Here is a 19,246-nt window from a genome sequence, read left to right as displayed (position 1 = left end):
GAGGAAATCACGTTATCTGGGATCCGTTTCCAAATATGGTGGGAACAGGTGTGGATGCGACAAGACGAGCCAGGGGCCGGTCGCTGGGGAAGCTCCTGGCCGCACTGCCCCATCCTGTCCCTTTCGCACACACGTATCTGCGTCTTCCTTCCCAGGGCCAGCTGGTCCCTGCGCATGCGAACAGCCTGCACTCCAGCTACCCAGCAATGGCTGCACCGCCCCGTCCTCCCTCAGATCCAGCCGTGCTCTCTCCGGCCTCCCAGACTCCGTGGGTGCATCCCCTCTGCCCAAAGGACGCCTTCGTCCCTGTTTGCCCCCTCAGCCCCACATCACCGGCTATTAAGGTCCTTCAGGTCCCTCCACGTCCCATTCAATTCATTCCTCCTTTGCAGGGTTTTCTCAGTCCCTTCCTTCTTCAGACCACTGCACTGCTTTTGCATTTTTGTTGTGCTTGGTTGTCTCCCTGACTACATTTTTAACAACTGAAAGGCAACAACCACATAGATCTCTTTATTTCTAACAATGCCCTGCCTTATAGTATTAAGTATTGCTGGGAAAAAAATGGAATCAATCCGATTTTTTTGTTAACTAAAATAACTCCCAAAGATTTTTAATCAGTTAAATAAAAGCTTCAAACATATATATTTTATTTAGTTGTTGAACTGTATTAGCTGTAGGTAATGTATTCTATCACAAAACTATACAATGGTAGTGAGAAGCACCCCTCACCATACCCTATACCATATTTTACATACAAGGGGTGACCCATAAAAACCAGAATTTATTTATAAAAAATTGTGTATTACTCTTACATGTTTAAAACTTCAGTCACATTCAAAGCACCTCTTCATTTGATGCAATACACTTTCAAGACTTTTTTCCACTGTTCAAAACAGTTTTTGAACACACGATTTTGAATGCCTTTTAGTGTTTCTGTCTTTTTTTTTGTTTCACTCTTCCACAGTGGCAAAACGTTTCCCTTTGAGGACTTTTTTCATCCAGGGAAACAAAAAGAAAGTCACTCCGGAGTGAGACTGGGGGAACAGGGGAAGGTGGGGGCACAGGGGTTGTGCAGTTTTTTTTGTCAAAAACTGGCGCTGACCTATCAGGGGAAGCCCGCACTACACAGGGCTGACCTCCGGAAGATAATTCCGTTTTTTTTTAAGGTCCCCCTCATGTATATTTTTACAGCCGCCCAGCTTCACACACGGCTACTATGTGGATGTTTCATTATTTATTTAACCAGACCCCTCTGGATGGACACTGATTATTTCCGGTCCCCTACTATTAAAAGCAGTGTCACAACAAATCACCTCACGCACATGTCATTTCACATGTGTTTTAATTGCACTCGGAGGGGAACCCTGCTGCTCATACTGTGGATTAGTGCTTTCTGTTTTTCTTGATCATTTAGCTTCTGATTTTATTCTCTTTTTACTGTTTTCTAACTCATTAAATTCAATTTTTACCTACATAAATTCCTTCTCTTTAAATTTCTTGTTCTTCTAATTTCTTAAATGAATCTTAGCAGTCTGAGTCCTAATTGAAAACGAATCCTGAGCAGGTCTCGATCCTGCGAGGCCTTTACTTTACCTGGACAGGTAAGCAAAGATGAAAGCAACAAAAGCCCAAAGACAAGTGTTCCACAAAAATGAAACTAAAAAGAAAAGAAATAGGTCCAGCCCCTCCTGTACAAACTCACAGTTTTCCCATCCAAGTCCACAGCTTAAAGAAAAGTGCATTGGTCTCTTTTCCTCACTCCAACAGGATATAACATTGACCATGTTTTTTTTCCCCCAAGATTTTATTTATTTATTTATTTATTTATTTAGAGAGGGAAAGGAGAAAGATAGAGAGAGAGAAACATCAATGTGCAGTTGCTGGGGGCTGTGGCCTGCAACCCAGGCATGTGCCCTGACTGGGAATCAAATCTGCAACACTTTGGTTTGCAGCCACGCTCAACCCACTGAGCTACGCCAGCCAGGGCTACACTGACCATGTTTATAAAATTTCTGAAATGCTTTGAATGCATAAAAATTCAAAACACTGGCTACTATTAGGGAGTACTATGACTTATCAAAATAAATCAAGAACAAATTGCTGCTGTTGTTAAAGCGCATTTAGCACTTGAAATCTCTAGTGAAAGAATATTTTGTAAATAGTATCTATTTTAAAGCCCAAGCCACATAGACTTTCAAGAGATGGGGAAGATTGGAGAAAAAAGAAAACACCGCATACTGAGCATCTACTATGTGCTAGGCACAGTGCTAGAAATGCTTTATCTCACATTGTTATTAAAATAGATCTGTGGTGGCTTGTTTTTATTTAGGTTAAAAAGCTTGCTATGTGCATTAAACTGTACATTAACAAAGAAAGCAGAGGAACTACATTCTCACAGAGAAAGCAATACTGATTCTATTAAGAAGAGCAATGTAATTTCTGCAGTATATTAATTATTTTCCAAGACACCAGGTTACAAACCACAATGATGAAGAAACCAGCTAGAGGAAGCTGGACCTCTTCGATTCTGTCTTCTCCGTCAGAAGGCAAATCCTCCCTTCTTACTAGAGGCTGACTGTCCAACCCAGCATTACGATCCAGGCTGGGATTCTTTCAGATTCCACAACCATACTCTGTTGGTTCAAATCCAGCCCTATCACATAATTAGCTCCAAAACTAAGACACCTTATTTAACTGGCCCCTGTGGCAGCTTACTTTTCTGTAAAATGGTAAAAAAAAAAAAAGAAAGAAGAAGAAAGAAAGAAAGAAAGAAAGAAAACCCCTACCTACCTCATTTGGGTCACTGTGAAGATCAAATGCATTAACACATGTATAGCAAGATCTTAATAAGTAACAGCAACCATTAGTCCCTGCTGTTGCCATAAGGGCTTATTCCTATAATCACGCTTCTGGGTACGGCCAGGAACACATACTTCCTTGTCCTTTTCTCTGTCTGAATATAAAGATCATTCAAGGCCCAGTTCGAGTCTGAATTCCTCCACTTTCTCAGTGACCTTCATTAGCCAGAGTCCCTCACTGCAGGTTTACAATCACAGGAGCATCTGGCATTTGAACGCAGCTACATCAGCACCCCAGCATGTGCAGAGAGAGCTGGCCTGCTTAGTGCCTTCCTACACCTGATTCTCGTCCTGGGGCCCTAGGAATGTGGGCTCACTGCTTTTACACTAAAATCCAAGATGGAACAAAAATGGAAATGTAACAGATGTCACTGTAAATATCCTAGGGAAAAAACAGATGACTATCTTTGTAACTCTAAAGTGAAGGCTTCTCTTAGCAAGAGACATAAAATCCTGCAGCTGAGAATAATAATTCAGTAATTTTGGCTACCTAAGTTTTAAACTTCCATATGGTGAAACTACTATAAGCAAATTCGAAGATAAAAAGCAAAGTGGGAAAAGTAATTGCTACACATATTACAAAGGGCTAATGGCCTTCACATATGAATTACTCCCATTGTAGGGCACAGTGCATGAATGACACTCTACAGCACCTACTGGGCGCGTGGCTCACCGATGGGGCTTCTTCCAGGGTGGGTGGAGTCTAAGGTCCTTCTGACCCACACTGTAATGCCTCTCTGTCAACCCGCCTAGGTAATCATAACTGGGCTAGATAACTGCATGCCAGTTTTACACCCAACACTAACCACACAAGTGTTATGAAAATATTTTGAGCATGCCACTATAACAACTTAAAGAACTAAAACTTATTTTAACTATTTATAGGTAAAAGTGTATTTCCACTCATTCTGACCCATATCCTTGAGAATAAAAAGTAAAAAAAAAACTGGGGTTGGGGAGAGAAAACAAAGAGAAAAACATGCACTCAGGAGCTCATGACAACGCTCCGCATTGCGAATCAAGGTGTGCCACTTTTATGTGGTAAATCACTCGTGTCAAGGTGCGAGCTCTTCCCTCTGGTTCTATGGAGCCACTATCACAGCTTCCTTCGTAGCCCACATAGAGTGCCGGCCCAATGCTGGTGAGGGGTGCACCTGTGTTCAGTTGGAGAACTGCACGCCAGTGCAGCTACCTCCGTTACTCAGCTGCGCCTGCCTCCTATTCAGGTTAAGCTTTAAACATAATGGCATCAATTAATTCAAGGATATGTGAAATACCTTAAGTTCTTGAAAACAAAACCAGTGCTGGGGAAAGAAAGGCTGCATTCACTGAGGTCGCTCTCCAGAGCACAGGAGTTCTGGCAAAGGAAGTCAACACCCACAGGGGTGTCTATTTCGGTTTCCAGTTCCAGCCTGCATCCCTGTCTAAGTCATTTTTGTTGTTGTTGTTTGGTTTTTAATTTGTTGTGTTATAGAACTGTATTTTATTTGTCCTAAACAACCCTTTTAAAGCTCGGAGTAATGGCGTCCTAGATTTGGGCTAAGCATATTTTTTTCTATTTTAAAATAATGATCACCTCTCAGCTACATCTACCTCGTGAGAAAAATATTAATGATAAGTCCTCAAAGTCTACACTTTGCCTAGACCTCCCTTCAGAGCTGCGCACACACCCTTCCAGCGGGTCTCACACACACCCACGACTTGGTCAGTCCCAAGCTCTCTCCGCGAGGCACGCCCCAGTCCTCTCCTGCTGTTCCCCCTCCTTCCTGTCTCGCGTAAGGATATGCTCATCACCCAGAAACCCCGACTCGGCAACCACGTACAGAGCAGACAATACGCCCAACACCACGGCCCCTGCCTTAATCCAGGCCCATCTCTCAGGAAGTTTGAATCCCACCCATGGCCACTTCACAGCCACGGGAGCTCAGGTTCCTTTCCTAACCGCTCTGAAGGTTTCCGTGGCAGTCTGTAAAAACAGGAATACTGAACCCTGTCACGGCAGAGACTGCGGCCATTAGAGAGGGTGAGCTACGTAGTCCGCATTCGTGGTGGCTGTTACTTCAGTGGTCCCCCTCCCTCCACTGTCTTCACTCTTAATTTACTCTCCCTTGTTATTCAAATGCAAATTGAATCAAACATTCTTCAGTGGTTTCCTACCCCTAGGACAGTGTTTCTGCACAGCAGAGGGCCCCCAGCAGTGTGCCAGGAGCTTCAGGTGTCAGGCGGCCACCCTGATTCCATGTACTAGAAGGTTACTAGCCCTACTCCACCAGCAGAAAACAATAGGAAAGTGAAATTTTAAAAAAATTCCATTTATAACAGCATCGAAAACCACAAACATGAGGACTAAATTAACAAAAAAAGCCCAGAACTACATAATGAAAACTATTCAACAGCACTAAGAGAAAATTTTAAAGTGATAAATATAAATATAAATATAAATAAATATACCATGCTCAGGAACTAGAAGATCAATATTAAAGTCAGTTCTTCCCAAAATGATCTATATAGATTCAGTGTAATCCCAACAGAGCTTCCTGAGGCAATTGAAAAGTTGATTCTGTGTTATATATGGAAATGCAAAGGACCTAGAAGAGCCAGTCTTGGAAAATATTGTTGGAAGAGGCACACTATCTTATCTGATTGTATGATTAGCAAGTCCAGAAACAGACCCACACACGGTGATCAACTAATTTTTTTTTTTTACAAGCCTTTCCATGGAGAAAGAAATGTCTTCAAAAAACAGAGCAGAAACCATTAAATAACAGTCATCTTATATTACATGAAATAATAAATAGAGTTCTACTTTTATCTCATGAGATACCTACCCAAAGTTAATTTGAGGCCGGCCATATATAGACTAAACAAACAAATAAACAACTATAAAACTTCTATAAGAAACCACTGGAGAAATCTGTGATCTTGGGTAGGCAAAGATTTCTCAAGAGAAGAAAAAAAAAGCAGAAACCATTAAAATATAATAAACTGAACTTTATAAAGATTTTAAAACTCCTGCTTTTCAAAAGACAGTTAAGAAAATGAAAACCACAAACAGGAGAAAATATTCATAATACATGTATCTGCCGAAGGACTTGTACAGAGAACGTATAAAACAATTTCTCCAACTCAGTAACAACAAAAAGAACTACAATTTTTAAAATAGGCAAAAATCCCCAGAAGTCATACTGTCTGATTGCACTTATGTAACACTTTTGAAATGGAGATCAGATTCATGGTTGCCAGGAGTAAGGGGCAGCAGGAGGGAGGTAGGTACAGTTATACGAGTGTAACAGGTTACTATGGTAACCAAACTGTTCAATATTTTAATTGTGGTGGTGAAAACATGAAACTACATGTGATAAAATTGTATATAACTAAGTGTATATACATTTAGTATAAGTAAAACTATCTTTACAAAAAAGATCAGTGAATTGTATCTGTATCAGTATTCTAGTTGTGATATTATATTTAATTTTTCAAAATGTTACCATTAGGTAAAGTCTACAGAGGATCTCTCTGTATTATTTCTTACAACTGCATGTGAACCTACAATTACCTCAATAAAAACTTCAATTAAAAAATGGGTAAAAGATTTAAACACCTTACCAAAGAAGATACACAGATGCCAAATGAGCACATGAAACAAACTGGAATTCCGAAATAGAATTCAACTCAGCAACAGCGAATGAATTCCTGATACACACAACCAGATGGAGAATTTCACAGATACTGTTACATAAAAGAAGTCAGACAAAAAAAGAATACATACAGTATGAATCAAAACAGCAGCCTGTGGTGGAGAAGGGGATTAACCAGAAGGGGGTCCAACAGCACTTAATGGGGTAACATTAAGAAATAGTCTGTATTTTGACTGGGGCCTGGTCGTGCATATGGGTACATTCATCTGTCAAAACTCAACCAGCCGAGCACTTAAGCTCTGTGCTTCCTCTCGCTGTGCACATAGCTCAATCACGAAAAAGGGTAAAACAGGCAGTATTTAGTTATGTAAAAGTGGTGACGATGCCATTTGAATGCCTTATTTTGGGGGTGTGCAGGAGGGGTCAAGCTAGAATATATGAATTCCAAACTGCATAGAACATCCTATAAAGACTATCACACTGGCCCCTGCCTTCCTGGCCAGCCTCCTGAAATCTCTACTCAACAGAAAGCTAAACTATCCCTGAACCAAATGCTGGTAACTCCCTGTTACTTCATGCCTCAGTACCCTAATGCAGGGTATTAACCAGCTAAATATGATCCCTTCCTTGTGAACTCCTACTTATCTTTCAATACTCATGAGAAATACGTCATCTTTATAGACTTTCCTGCCCTTCCTCTGAGTTCCATAGAAAAGGCAACAAACCCTTATTGAGTACTTAAAATATGTTAGACATTTTCACACATTACCTCATCCGACTACCAGAATGCGAGTGTTGACAAGTTACTGCAAGTTAGTGACCATAATGGCTGGTGTTCCTGTCTACATGAGAGCTGAAGAAGACAAAGGCGGAACAGTTTAATCCTGAAATTTTGCTCAGCAGAGAGAAAGTGCAGCTCAGAAGATATTCAATAAATACAGAAATACTGTTGGGTTTTTTTATAATGAATGATCAATAAAGTATTGCCCACCATAGGAAAACATACTTGGCTCTAATTCTTCCAGGCAAGGGAAAAAAAAAAAAGCCAACACACTCACTTTGGATACTTACCTATAGTCTTTTGTGTCCTTTGATACATGTAGGGCCTGAAGATCCACCACAAAGTCCTCATGCAATAAACAGTGAGAAACGGGAATGCTAGAGGGGAAAAAATTGAAATTTTGTTTTAGGTGAAAAAGAATCAACACCTTAAAAGGAAATCCAGACTAGGGGTTTTAAACGTCAGAGCCCACGCATGACCCCCAGGGAGTTTGTCAATCCCATACACGTTTAGGTCTCCGTGGTCCACAGCTCACATGTTTCCCCACTCCCCCAAATCATGACTGACCACAAAGAACTTTTTCCTGATGACTCAAAAGTTTAAAACTGCACTGTGGGACAGACCTTTACATTGAGACTCCAGGGAGGCCTGCAGCATGGAAGACTGGCTGCTAAGCTTCATCAGTTTTTCTTCCATCCCCGTTTCCTTTAATGACCTGCCTGCTGTCACTGAGTGTGTTCACATGCTGCCTACTCTAGCCACACACCAGTTTGTTCACGCTTGGCATAAGTCGAACTCCTCTCCTCCAGCTTCTTATTCATTATGACAGAGCTGATTTAACATTTGAGAGGAAATAGTTTTAAGTATTGTTATACTTTACTCTCCCATGACCTATGGTACTTTGCTTATATTCTAGTTACCAGACATATCTCAAACTGAGCAAGTTTAAATTACTGTCTTGAAGTCAAATGTTATTGCACTAGTGTGTATAGCAGAACGTTTGTATAAATGGCACTCTACATAAGGGTTTGTTCCTTGAATGTAAAACGGGGTCCTGTGCTACTGTTAATGCTTCTTTCCTACTAATATGAACATGCTTTTGTGTTTCACAAAACTAGATACAGAACCTAAGAAGCACAGTATAGAAACTAGCAATAAATAGTAAACTCTAACATAATAGGCTGCTGATAGCTTATTTTTGGTTGATCCCTCTATCTTAAGATTTGACAGTTTTAGTCAAGATCATTTTGTCTTAATTAAAGTGGATCCCCATAATCTTCTTCAAATAAAAAAAAGTGTTAGGAAAAGTTAATATACATGTTTGAAAAAAGTTTATTTTCTAGTTGATATCCAGTACTGTGTGCTTTACATGATGTGGAGGAAAGTTATTTTTCTCTACCAAGTTCAGCAAAGAGCAGGAAAGAATGTTTAATGTTGTGAGCGTTTTCAAGTTCATTAGAGACTGTGCTGGCACTGAGAACACATTAACCCTTTGATAACAGTATTAACTTTCTCGTTTTAAAGATGCTCTATTTCTGGGTCTCAGCTTTCAATTTTGTAAAATCAAGTATCTGATTTTCTTTCAGCGTTAATCCCTAGAGTAGTCTGTTTCTTTGAATTTTCATTCTCACCACTTAAATCCTATTTTTAGATGGAGCCATCGGAGTGTTTTAACCTTAAACATTAAAAACCCAGCTGGGCCTAAACCTAGTGCAAAGCGAGGACCAAGTATTTTCTACTACGCCCATAAGGAGGTCCTCGCTTAAATGGGGTGGGATGGGCGGAAGCAGGGAAATGTCCAAGCAGAAGATTCCCAGATGTATCCCATCCCCCACTACACAGCTCTCGGCGGCCCAGAGACGGTAAGTGACCAGCCTCGGGTCACACAGCAAGCAGGAGCAAAGGGTCTCCAGAAAACGCGATGCAGTCCTAGGACTACCGACTACTTGAAGGGCCCTGGATCCCCAGACCAAAAGCCCCACCGCTCCTAGGCCCAGTGAAGCCGGGCGTGGAGAGCCGGCGGCTCCTCCATGGACGCCCGCGCAGTCGCAGGGACTCGCGCCCAGCTTGAGACCTACTTAGCGGCCCGCACGAAGTTGCAAGGCTCCGCCCGGCACACGTAGAAGCTTTCTCCTTTATTCGGGCCATCGCGTACGCCAGTCTTCAAAAAGCAGAAGGTCCCTGAGGAGAGAAGGTGGACCACAATTATGCCGCGACAGATGGACAGACCCCAACAGACCCTAGGACCCTGGCCCCTCACCGTGCCGGGGACACCTAACTGGTTCCATCGCGTTCTTTCTTGCCTCTGTCCTGACTTCCTTTGCCAACACTTGCTTCCGCCTTGCAGGACCAATCAATATCCTTAATCCCACCCTCTAGCTATTATCAGCCAATCGTGCGGGAGGTTTGCTCACCTCCAACCAATCATAGCCATTCTCAGGCTTAGCGCGCGCCGAAGTTAAATACGCTAGGAAGCGTGGCGTACAGGGGTTTGGGTAGTGGGGCGTGGCTGAAGGCGGTGGGAGCCTTAGTGGCTGGCTGGGGCTCCTATGAGAAAGGTGCGGGTAGGAGTAGGGCTTGGATGAGTCCCAGTCCCATTAAAGACCCGGTGGCGGCCCTAGAGGAAACACGGGTTTACAGGCTGCAGCGAGGAGCGCAACAAAGAAGGCTCGCTCCTCCCCGTAGCCGAGAGTAGCCGAGAACTCTTCGAGCTTCCCAGTCATTCCCGCTCCAGGGTCCGGCGCTCGTGGGCTCTCTGACGCTGTGCTCAGTCGTTCACCGCGGAGGAGAAGCCTGGAGAAGCGGCCATCGCAGGAGAAGCCGCAGCATTTGCTGGTGCAGAAGAGGCGGGGGCAACATGGGGTGCGAGAGAGAGGTGATGCGGGCGCCCTTTAAAGTTACCTGGTGAATTGACAAGTCAGTCTGTCACAGAGCAGGCATAAAGGACCCCACAACAATCCTTTAAATTTGCATAGCGCTTAAATGCACGTCTCTAGACTCGACAACCTGGTGAGGTGGGCAGCATTTTATGGAGGAACCCCGTGACTCATACAGGTTCCAGTGCCTCACGCGAGGCCCTAGAGTCAGTGAATGGGCGATCTTCCGACAGATGCCCCGCGCGGCTGCCTCCTGCGTGTAGGGAATGTTTCTAGACGCTTGTAGTGTAGGAGCCCTGAGATTATCTTTGATGAAGGGAAATTTTACTTTGTACTTCTTGTCAAATTTTTCCTGTTAGTAATGCTTTGGTAATATAAAAAAATCAAGAGTGAAATTAAATAAAAGGAGACTGTATTTGAAATCGTAATCAAACCTATTAATAAAAAGGGAGGAATAGAAATCAGACATTGCAATAGAGGTGGCTATTGAGGACTATATGGTTACACATACGGTGTGGCACGTGCTACTGTACTGAGTGGGGTCAGTGGGACAAAATCTGTCATGTCTAGGAAACCTGGGCTCTATGATAAATGTAAATGTCATGGGGGTCTGGGAGAGGGAAGGAAAATCTGAGGTGTCATTTATTAATTAAACAAGTACGTATTAAATAGCTTTTTTGTGTGCCCAGTGAGGACTGGGTGCTTGAGAAATGTAGCATTTATTTATTCACACACACACACACACACACACACACACACAAAGTTTGTAATAACTATTCTAAACATGAAGAGCTTACTCAATATTTGGTAGAGACCGAACACAAATATCAATATAAAATAGTGGAATTAACAGTAAAGTCTCTGGGGCTAGATAAAGATGTACCTGAAACCAAAGTGGAGGTAGTTTATATATAACTACTGCTCTGAAACACCTATAGATAAACTTAGAGATAAGACAGGAGCAAAAAACAACAAATACATAAATAGAAGCATTTTCATTATTCCCAGATTATAATTCTTGCACTGAGAGATTATTAAGTACATACTTAATAGATATTATATTGGGAGAAGCAGACCATGAATACTGGATTTGCAGGAAGAGAGGGATGGTCATTTAATGACTTCTTGAATAATCTCTTTGAAACAAGACAAACTCAGGGCCTCTTTACACATCCCATTCAGGAAGAAGCTCTTCCTCTGCAAGAATCCCAGCCAGCATCTCAGGTCTAACCCCATGAAAATGGGCGCAGCCGGATCACAGAAAGGGGCGATATTTCTTTCATAAACCTGTGACATGCTAGATCAGAGTGTTTAGGCTCTGGACAGCTTGTCTCACCTAATCACAGTCATAAGCGTGAACAAACAAGTTCGTCTGGGTGAAAGGTGGCCGGAATATCAGCATGAACTATAATGAATTATACAATATACACGTAAACCAGGGTATATGTATTAACTTTTATTCTTTGTTCATATTTTTAGCTTCTATCTTCTAATGGCCTGCAGACCTGTGGAGAGACCGTTGGAGAATGTGCTTTATGGACCTCCATTATGAGTCAAATTCAGAGTCTGTATTGGTTTTACTTTAGAGCTTGGTTTATTCAAAACAAATGCCTAGGCTAGGTCCTAGAGCTACATGGTTTAAATACACAGGTTAATGATACAATAAATTCCTTCCATATGGAGCTGGTCAAATGCAAAGTATGTGATGGGTTTGTTCTAAAACTGGGCTGTGGTAATGGCGGCACAACTGTATAAATTTACTAAGACTCAGAACTGTACACTTTAGACAAGTAAATTCTATGGTTTCTAAATGATCCCACAATAAAAGATGTACAAAACAAAACAAAGAAACAAAAGATACAATATACAAGCAATGTCAAAATGTCTTTGTGGAAAATAACAGCTAAGACTGATTATCTAAACTATCTTGACATCCTAAGGAAAGAAAACAGTGAAGAAGTAAAATAGTAGAAACTCGCCCATTTCGGACAATGTAGCTCCTTAAGTAGATTGGTTCTCCATCCTGTAAAATGAAATCCAGGGTGGTTCAAATACACTCATTTTATTTTTAAACATTTTATTCATTTATTTTTAGACAGAGGGGAAGGGAGGGAGAAAGAGGGAGAGAAACGTCAGTGTGTGGTTGCCTCTCACGTGCCTCCTACTGGGGGCCTGGCCTGCATCCCAGGCATGTGCCCTGACTGGGAATCAAACAGGTGACCCTTTGGTTTGCAGGCCCACACTCAATCCACTGAGCCACACCAGCCACGGCCAAATATACTCATTTTAACTCTTGGGAAAATGAAAGAAACATATTTCCTATGGTCAGCATTGTGCTGGTTGGCATATACAAGTTCTGCCCAGAAAAAGTCAAGCCATTGCTAATATATGAGAATGGTTTGCACAATATCAATGTAACCTGGCAGCCAAGAGAGTAGATTGGAATGCTCATGTGTCAACAATGATGACTTCACTGTACTAGTCAGTGGGGGCAGTAGCTGCCATTGAGTGAGCATGTGTACTGTGTGGCCGTCACATTCAAAATGACTCAGCCAGGAGAGCAATGAACCTGCATCAGATTTTGCATTAAGCTTGAACATTCCTCTGTGGAAACTATTCAGATGATTCGGAGGCCGTAGCCAAGGGCAACTGGTGACTGGCAGCTTCATCAAGACAACACACCCGCTCATGCATCACGTCTTGTGCAGAGTTTTTTTGTGAAACATCAAATCATCCAGGTGACTTGGTCCCCCTACAGCCCAGATTTGGTGCCCTGCAACATCTAGCTTTTTCCAAAACTAAAATCACCTTCACAAGGGAGGGAGGTGGGTTTGGAGGGGGTGGGGGAGAGCGGTGGGGAGAAAATACAGACAACTGTAGTTGAACAACAATAAAATATTTTTTTAAAAAATAAATTAACTAAAAAAAATAAAATCACCTTCAACCTGGCTGGCGTAGCTCAGTGGATTGAGCGCGGGCTGGGAACCAAAGTGTCCCAGGTTAGATTCCCAGCCACGGTACATTCCTGGGTTGCAGGCCATAACCCCCAGCAACCGCACATTGATGTTTCTCTCTCTCTCTCTCTATCTCCCTCCCTTCCCTTCCTAAAAATAAATAAATAAAATCTTAAAAAAAAAAAAAAATAAATAAAATCACCTTCAAAAGGGAAGAGATTTCAAGCTATAGATGCAATTCAGGAAACTACAACGGGGCAGCTGATGGCGGTTAGAACTGTGTGAGGTCCCAATGTGCCTACTTTGAAGGGGACAGAGGCATCATTGTCCTATGTACAATGTTTCTTGTATCTTGCATCTTCTTCAATAAATACCTCTATTTTGCATTGCATGTGGCTGGATACCTTCTGGACAGACCTTGTATAAACATGCCAGACATCCAGAAGACAGCAATGGTGAGAGGCTCAGCCAGAACAGTCACCCCTTGACGTCCCCATCATTATCCATATTATTTTAAAACAATCAGCAATGCCAAGTTTCAAGTTTTTTGTAAAATTCCAACTTTTATGTAACCTTTAGCCTTACTCATTATTTTACAGATTGAATTATTCAAGTGTGTTTATCCAATTAGTTGCTAACCTAAGTATTTTCTGAATTTATATCCTTCTCAGTTTTGCTCATTGCTTTGGGATGAGGAGGAGAAGGGTAATTAATTTTATTTTTTTAATTATGTTTTATTGCTTATGCTATTGCAGTTGTCCAAATTTTTCCCCCTTTGCCCTCCTCCACCCAGCACCCCCACTCCCTCAGGCAATCTCCCCACCATTGTTCACGTCCGTGGGTCACGTGTATAAATTTTGGGGCTACTCCACTTCCTATGCTGTACTTTATATCCCAAGTTTATTCTGTAACTACCTATTTCTACTTCTTAAACCCCTCACCTCTTCACCCATTCTCTCACAACCCCCTCCCATCTGGCAACCATCAAAATGCTCTCCATATCCATGATTCTGTCTCTGTTCTTTGTTTGTTAGTTTGTTTTTTAGATTCAATTGTTGATAGATATGTATTTATTGCCATTTTATTGTTCATAGCTTAGATCTTTTTCTTACATTTAACATTTCATATAATAATGGCTTGGTAATGATGAACTCCTTTAGTTTTTTCTTGTCTGGGAAGCTCTTTATCTGCCCTTCAATTCTAAATGATGTCTTTGCTGGGTAGAGAAATCTTGACTGTAGGTCTCTGCTTTTCATGACTTTGAATACTTCTTGCCAGTCCCTTCTAGCCTGCAAAGTTTATTCTGAGAAATCAGCTGACAGTCATGGGAACTTCCCTGTAGGTAACTAACTTCTTTTCTCTTGCTGCTTTTAAGATTCTCTCTTTATCCTTAGCCTTTGGCATTTTAATTCTGTTGTGGAGTGGGACTCTTTGTACCCATCTTGTTTGGAACTCTCTGTGCTTCCTGGATTTGCATGTCTCTTTCCTTCACCAAATTAGGGAAGTTTTCTTTCACTACTTTTTGAAATAGATTTCCAATTGCTTGCCCTTTCACTTCTCCTTCTGGTATTCCTGTGATTCAAATGTTGGAACCCTTGAAGTTGTCCCACAAGCTGCTTACACTATCCTTGTTTTCTTGGATTCTTTTTTCTTCTTGCCATTCTACTACATTCTACTATGTAATAAATAAATAAATATATAAAGATATTTATTTATTACTAGGGAGAGGGGAAGGGAGGGAGAAAGAGAGGGAAACATCAATGTGTGGTTGCCTCTTGTACACCCCCAACTGGGGACCTGGCATGCAACCCAGACATGTTCCCTGACTGGGAATTGAACCAGCAATCCTTTGGTTTGCAGGCTGGCACTCTATCCACTGAGCCACACCAGCCAGGACTCTTCTTGTTGTTCTGATTGGTTGTTTTTTTGCTTCCTTATGTTCAATACCATTGATCTGATTCTTGGCTTCATCCACTTTACTGTTGTTTTCCTCTAAATTGTTCTCTATTTCAATTAGTGTATCCTTCATTTCTGACTAGATCTTTTTTATGCTGCTGAGGTCCTCACTAAGTTCCTGGAGCATCCTTATAACCAGTGTTTTGAACTCTGCATTTGATAGATTGTTTATCATTTTGTTTAATTCTTTTTCTGGAGTTTTGACCTGTTTTTTCATTTGGGCCATGTTTCTTTGTCTCTCATTTTTACAGACTCCCAGTGTTTGTTTCTATGCATTAGGTAGAGCTGCTTTGACTCCCTGTTTTGGTAGCATGGCCTAATGTAGTAGGTGTCCTATAGAGTCCAGTGGCCCAGCCTCCCCTATCACCCAAGCTGGGTACTCGAGGTACATCCTTTGTGTAGTCTGAGTACCTCTCCTCTTGTAGTTGAGCCTTGGTCGCTGTTGGCAGTTCAATGGGAGATTTACCCAGGCCAGTCAGCTGCAAGGATTGGCTGTAACCACTTAACACCAATCTCCACCCTCCGTGGAGGGTCAGCTGTACAGGGACAGGGTGGTGGTGCTCCAACATGGTCTGTAGCTGTCCATTGAGTACACAGGCTCTGGGGTTTCCCAGGTGGTACAGGCCAAGGTCAGCCTCCACCTGTGTTTTTCCCAGGGCCACCCTGCCTGAACTATAAAGCAATCTGAGATGGCTGCTACTTGTGCTGGGCTTGGAGATTCCCAGGCAAAGCCAAGCTGTAAACCTAGACTGGTTGCCTCTAGTGCCAGGCCTGGGGTCACTTAGCAAGAGGTATGAGGGCTGGGTGTTCACTGAGGCCAGCTTTGCTTGTTTGAGAGGATTTAGGAAGTTGTGAAGCATGAGCCAAGGCCAGCCATTCTTATGGAAAAGTCTCTGTTAACAGTGTGGGTGGGCCTGTAAATTGGGTGGGACAGAGTCTCAGGGCATCTCCAGGGTGGGACGAACAGTGTTAGCCAAGTTGATGGAGTCTCAGATATGGCACCTGCTCGCCAGCTTTGTGGCTCTGTGGTGTCAGGGAGGGTTCAGAAAAGGGACAGTGGCCTCTGCCTTTCTGTCTAGGAGAAAGCTGTCCCCCAGCTCTCCCCTTGATGCCAGGTACTTCAGTTCCTCCCTGTACGCCACTGGTGCCTTTCAAGCTGCTACCCTGATGCTGGAGCTCAGAGGGAGTGAGTCTGAGTGAGTAAGTGTGTGGGTTCTTTAAGAGGAACTGCTTGGGACTCCAGAAGCTTCTTCCGCTGATTCAATTGCTGCTGGTTTTTGCAGCCAGAAGTTATGGGGACTTATCTTCTTGGCCCTGAAACACTGGGATGGGGCTCTGGTGTGGGGCTGGGACTCCTCAGTTTCAAGGTATGCATCCCGAATTTTTATCCACCACACATGGATGTGGGACCGGCGCGTTCGACATCTCCTCCTGCCAGTCAGTCTGGATGGATGTGGTTTCTTTAATTCTGTAGTTGTCAGACTTCTGTTCAACTCAGTTACTAATGGTTGTGAGTGATGGTTGTGCTATAGTGAGTGTAGTTGTAATTTTATGTGGTTGTGGGAGGAGGTGAGCAGTGTTTACCTATGCTGCCATGTTGACCAGGACTTGTGGGTAACTAGCTTTAAGTAACAAAGAGTTTTTTTCTCGTGAGGCATATTGTTACTGCAGGGAAACATCATTATAGTCTTTTTCTGAGGTGTATTCTAAGTGCTTTTACATGCATTCTCAGCTCTCACAACTACCAGGAAGTGGGTATTCTTTGGTCCCCATTTTAAAGCATAAAGTTTAGAGTCCAAAATTCCAGAGCTTAGAGTCCTTGGGCCCCTGCTCCTGATCCCCACCTTCTGGAGCCTCTCTTGGACTTTGGAATCAGACAGATCAGTCTTTCCCGGCTCAAAGTCACAGAGCTCCCACTGGAGACTGGAAGCCATACTTCAAGACTCCCAATCCAATTCTTGCCACTAGAGTAGTTTTACGATGTGTAAGTTATTCAGCGATTCCCTCAGATATTTCATGGCCAAGCATTCAGATCCTTGTGGTACACAGACGTGGCTTACCAAATCCAAGGAGACAAAACAAAGTCCTGCCATTTTATAAGGGACCAGTAGGTGGCAGCATATTAACATAAAAACCAACTGAAGGCCTTCCCTTTCTGTGGTTTTATTTTTATTTTTTATTTTTTGCCTAACAGTGTGTAATGGTAATTCAATTTCATGTCATTGTGTACCTTTCAAAAAAAAAGACCATTTTAAACTTGTCCTCTAACACAGGCACCGTCAGGATAATATTATAGTAAGAACAAATCAGGTTATAATTTGAAAACACAAGAAATTTTAAACTTGTTTTGTTGTACCAATACTTTGTAGTAGTATTAGGTTCCAAATTTCAGTGGTGTTAAAATTGTATCCCTAATAACAGTCTCAGCGCAAGGCAACCACGGATCTCCTTTCTGTCTTTGGAAATTTGCCTTTTCTGAACATTTCGTATGAATGGAGTCATACAATTCGTAGTCTGTTGCCTCGGTTTTCTTTCACTGAGCATCGTGCCTTTGAGGTTCATTCATGTTTTATAGGATGTATCCGTATTCCGCTCCTTTTTGTCGATAACTAGTATTCCATTGTATTCATTCACCAGAGACAAATATTTGGGTTGTTTTCCCTATGAGGTTATTAGGAATAATGTTGTTATGAACATTAATGTACACATCTTTATATGGGCATTTGTTTTCATTCCTCCTCGGTAGATACCTGTAGGGACCTGCTGTGCATGGCGTGGACATGTAGCTCAGCCCTCATGTGGAAAACCCGTGGGGAGCGAGTGGCATGCAGGACCACGTTCACAGAGAGGTTTTCTCATGGGGAATCAGGGCTGCATTGTACCTAGACTGCTATGAGACTTGCTTTTGCCTAAACTCCCTTACGCTGAACTGAGGCAGCAAGGGCTTACTGCAACTTCCTAAAATCTGAGCTAAACCTCCCAAGTATGGAGTGTGACCAGTTCAACCACCTTTCCCCTTGATCTGCAACATCCTTCTCTTTGAAGTAATTAGCAGCATTCTTTCCTTTGTTATCTGTAAAAGGCAGGCAGCCCCCTGCAGTGAACCTGTGCGGAGTAAATGAGGACTACCCTCCATGTAATGCACCCAGAGAAGGAACAAAAGCCTGTCCAGGCAGGGACTGAGCTCTCTCTGGCCCTCTCACCGGCTCTCTCTCAGAGAGCGGCCATGCCGTCCCTTTTTCTCCACAGGACTTCTGTAGTCCGTGTGCATTTGTTCATGAGCAGCCACAACATACACGGATCCTGCCGGCCAGGATCCGCCACAGACACCTGTGGGTATTGCTGGCCATATGGTTGGTTTATGTTTAACTATTTTAGGAATTCCAAACTGTTTCTCAAAGTGGCTGTACCATTTTATATTCCCACCACTAATGTGTGAAGTTCCCTGGATCTCCACCTCCTCAGCAACACCTATTATTGCCTATTTTTTTTATTATAGTCATTCTAGTGGGTATCTCCGGTGGTTTTAATTCATATTTCCTAATGACTGCTGATGTTGAGCCCCTTTTCATGTGCTTATTAGCCATCATCTTCCTCTTTTTAAATGGTCTTGAAAGGCTTTTTCCTTTAAAGGTTTGTAGGGAAATTAAACTAAAACCTAAGTTAAAATGACATTAATTGTTGCCATGGCTGGGTGGCTCAGTTGATCAGAGGGTCATCCCATACAACAAATTTTGTGAGTTCAGTCCCTGGTCAGGGCACACACCTAGGTTGTGGGTTCGATCCCCAGCTGGGGCGTGCACAGGAGTCAGCTGATCGATGTTTCTCTCTCTCCCCCTTCCTCTCTAAAATCAATAAACATATCCTTGGGTGAGGATTTAAAAAATGACATTAATTGTTATTAATCCAAGGAGATCAAAGAAGTAATAATGGTTTGTATAAAGTGAACAAAATTGCATCCTTATTATAATTATAGTCATGTGAAAAATACTTTAACCACAGCCAACCATTTCCTTTGAAGACTATATATTTATATATATTTATATACCTCTGAGAGGTTGGGTTGGAAGATGGATGTAGTTTTAATTTCTAAAATTCAGAAATATTGCTCTTGTGGTTTTTAAAAGTCCAACAAAGACATTAAAAGCAGACGGATAGGAAAAATAAGAGAGCACATATACTA

At 42.3% G+C, this 19,246-nt stretch overlaps 1 protein-coding gene across 1 annotated transcript in view; it reads right to left on the bottom strand.

Moving 5' to 3' along the window:
- The window catches only part of TTF2 (transcription termination factor 2), a 35,252-nt gene extending 25,632 nt beyond the window's left edge, over nucleotides 1-9,620 (bottom strand). The window contains 3 exon segments of the mRNA XM_028502858.2: nucleotides 7,568-7,654; nucleotides 9,356-9,458; nucleotides 9,538-9,620. Of these exon segments, the coding sequence (XP_028358659.2) occupies nucleotides 7,568-7,654; nucleotides 9,356-9,458; nucleotides 9,538-9,565 (218 nt within the window). The 5' untranslated portion in view covers nucleotides 9,566-9,620.
- Nucleotides 9,621-19,246: the final 9,626 nt, after the last annotated feature.

Source organism: Phyllostomus discolor, chromosome 14, assembly GCF_004126475.2.
Source record: "Phyllostomus discolor isolate MPI-MPIP mPhyDis1 chromosome 14, mPhyDis1.pri.v3, whole genome shotgun sequence".
In the NCBI taxonomy this organism is placed as follows: Eukaryota; Metazoa; Chordata; class Mammalia; order Chiroptera; family Phyllostomidae; genus Phyllostomus; species Phyllostomus discolor.
The sequence above is the reverse complement of the archived record's forward strand: the minus strand, read 5'-3'. Positions and strand labels throughout refer to the sequence as shown.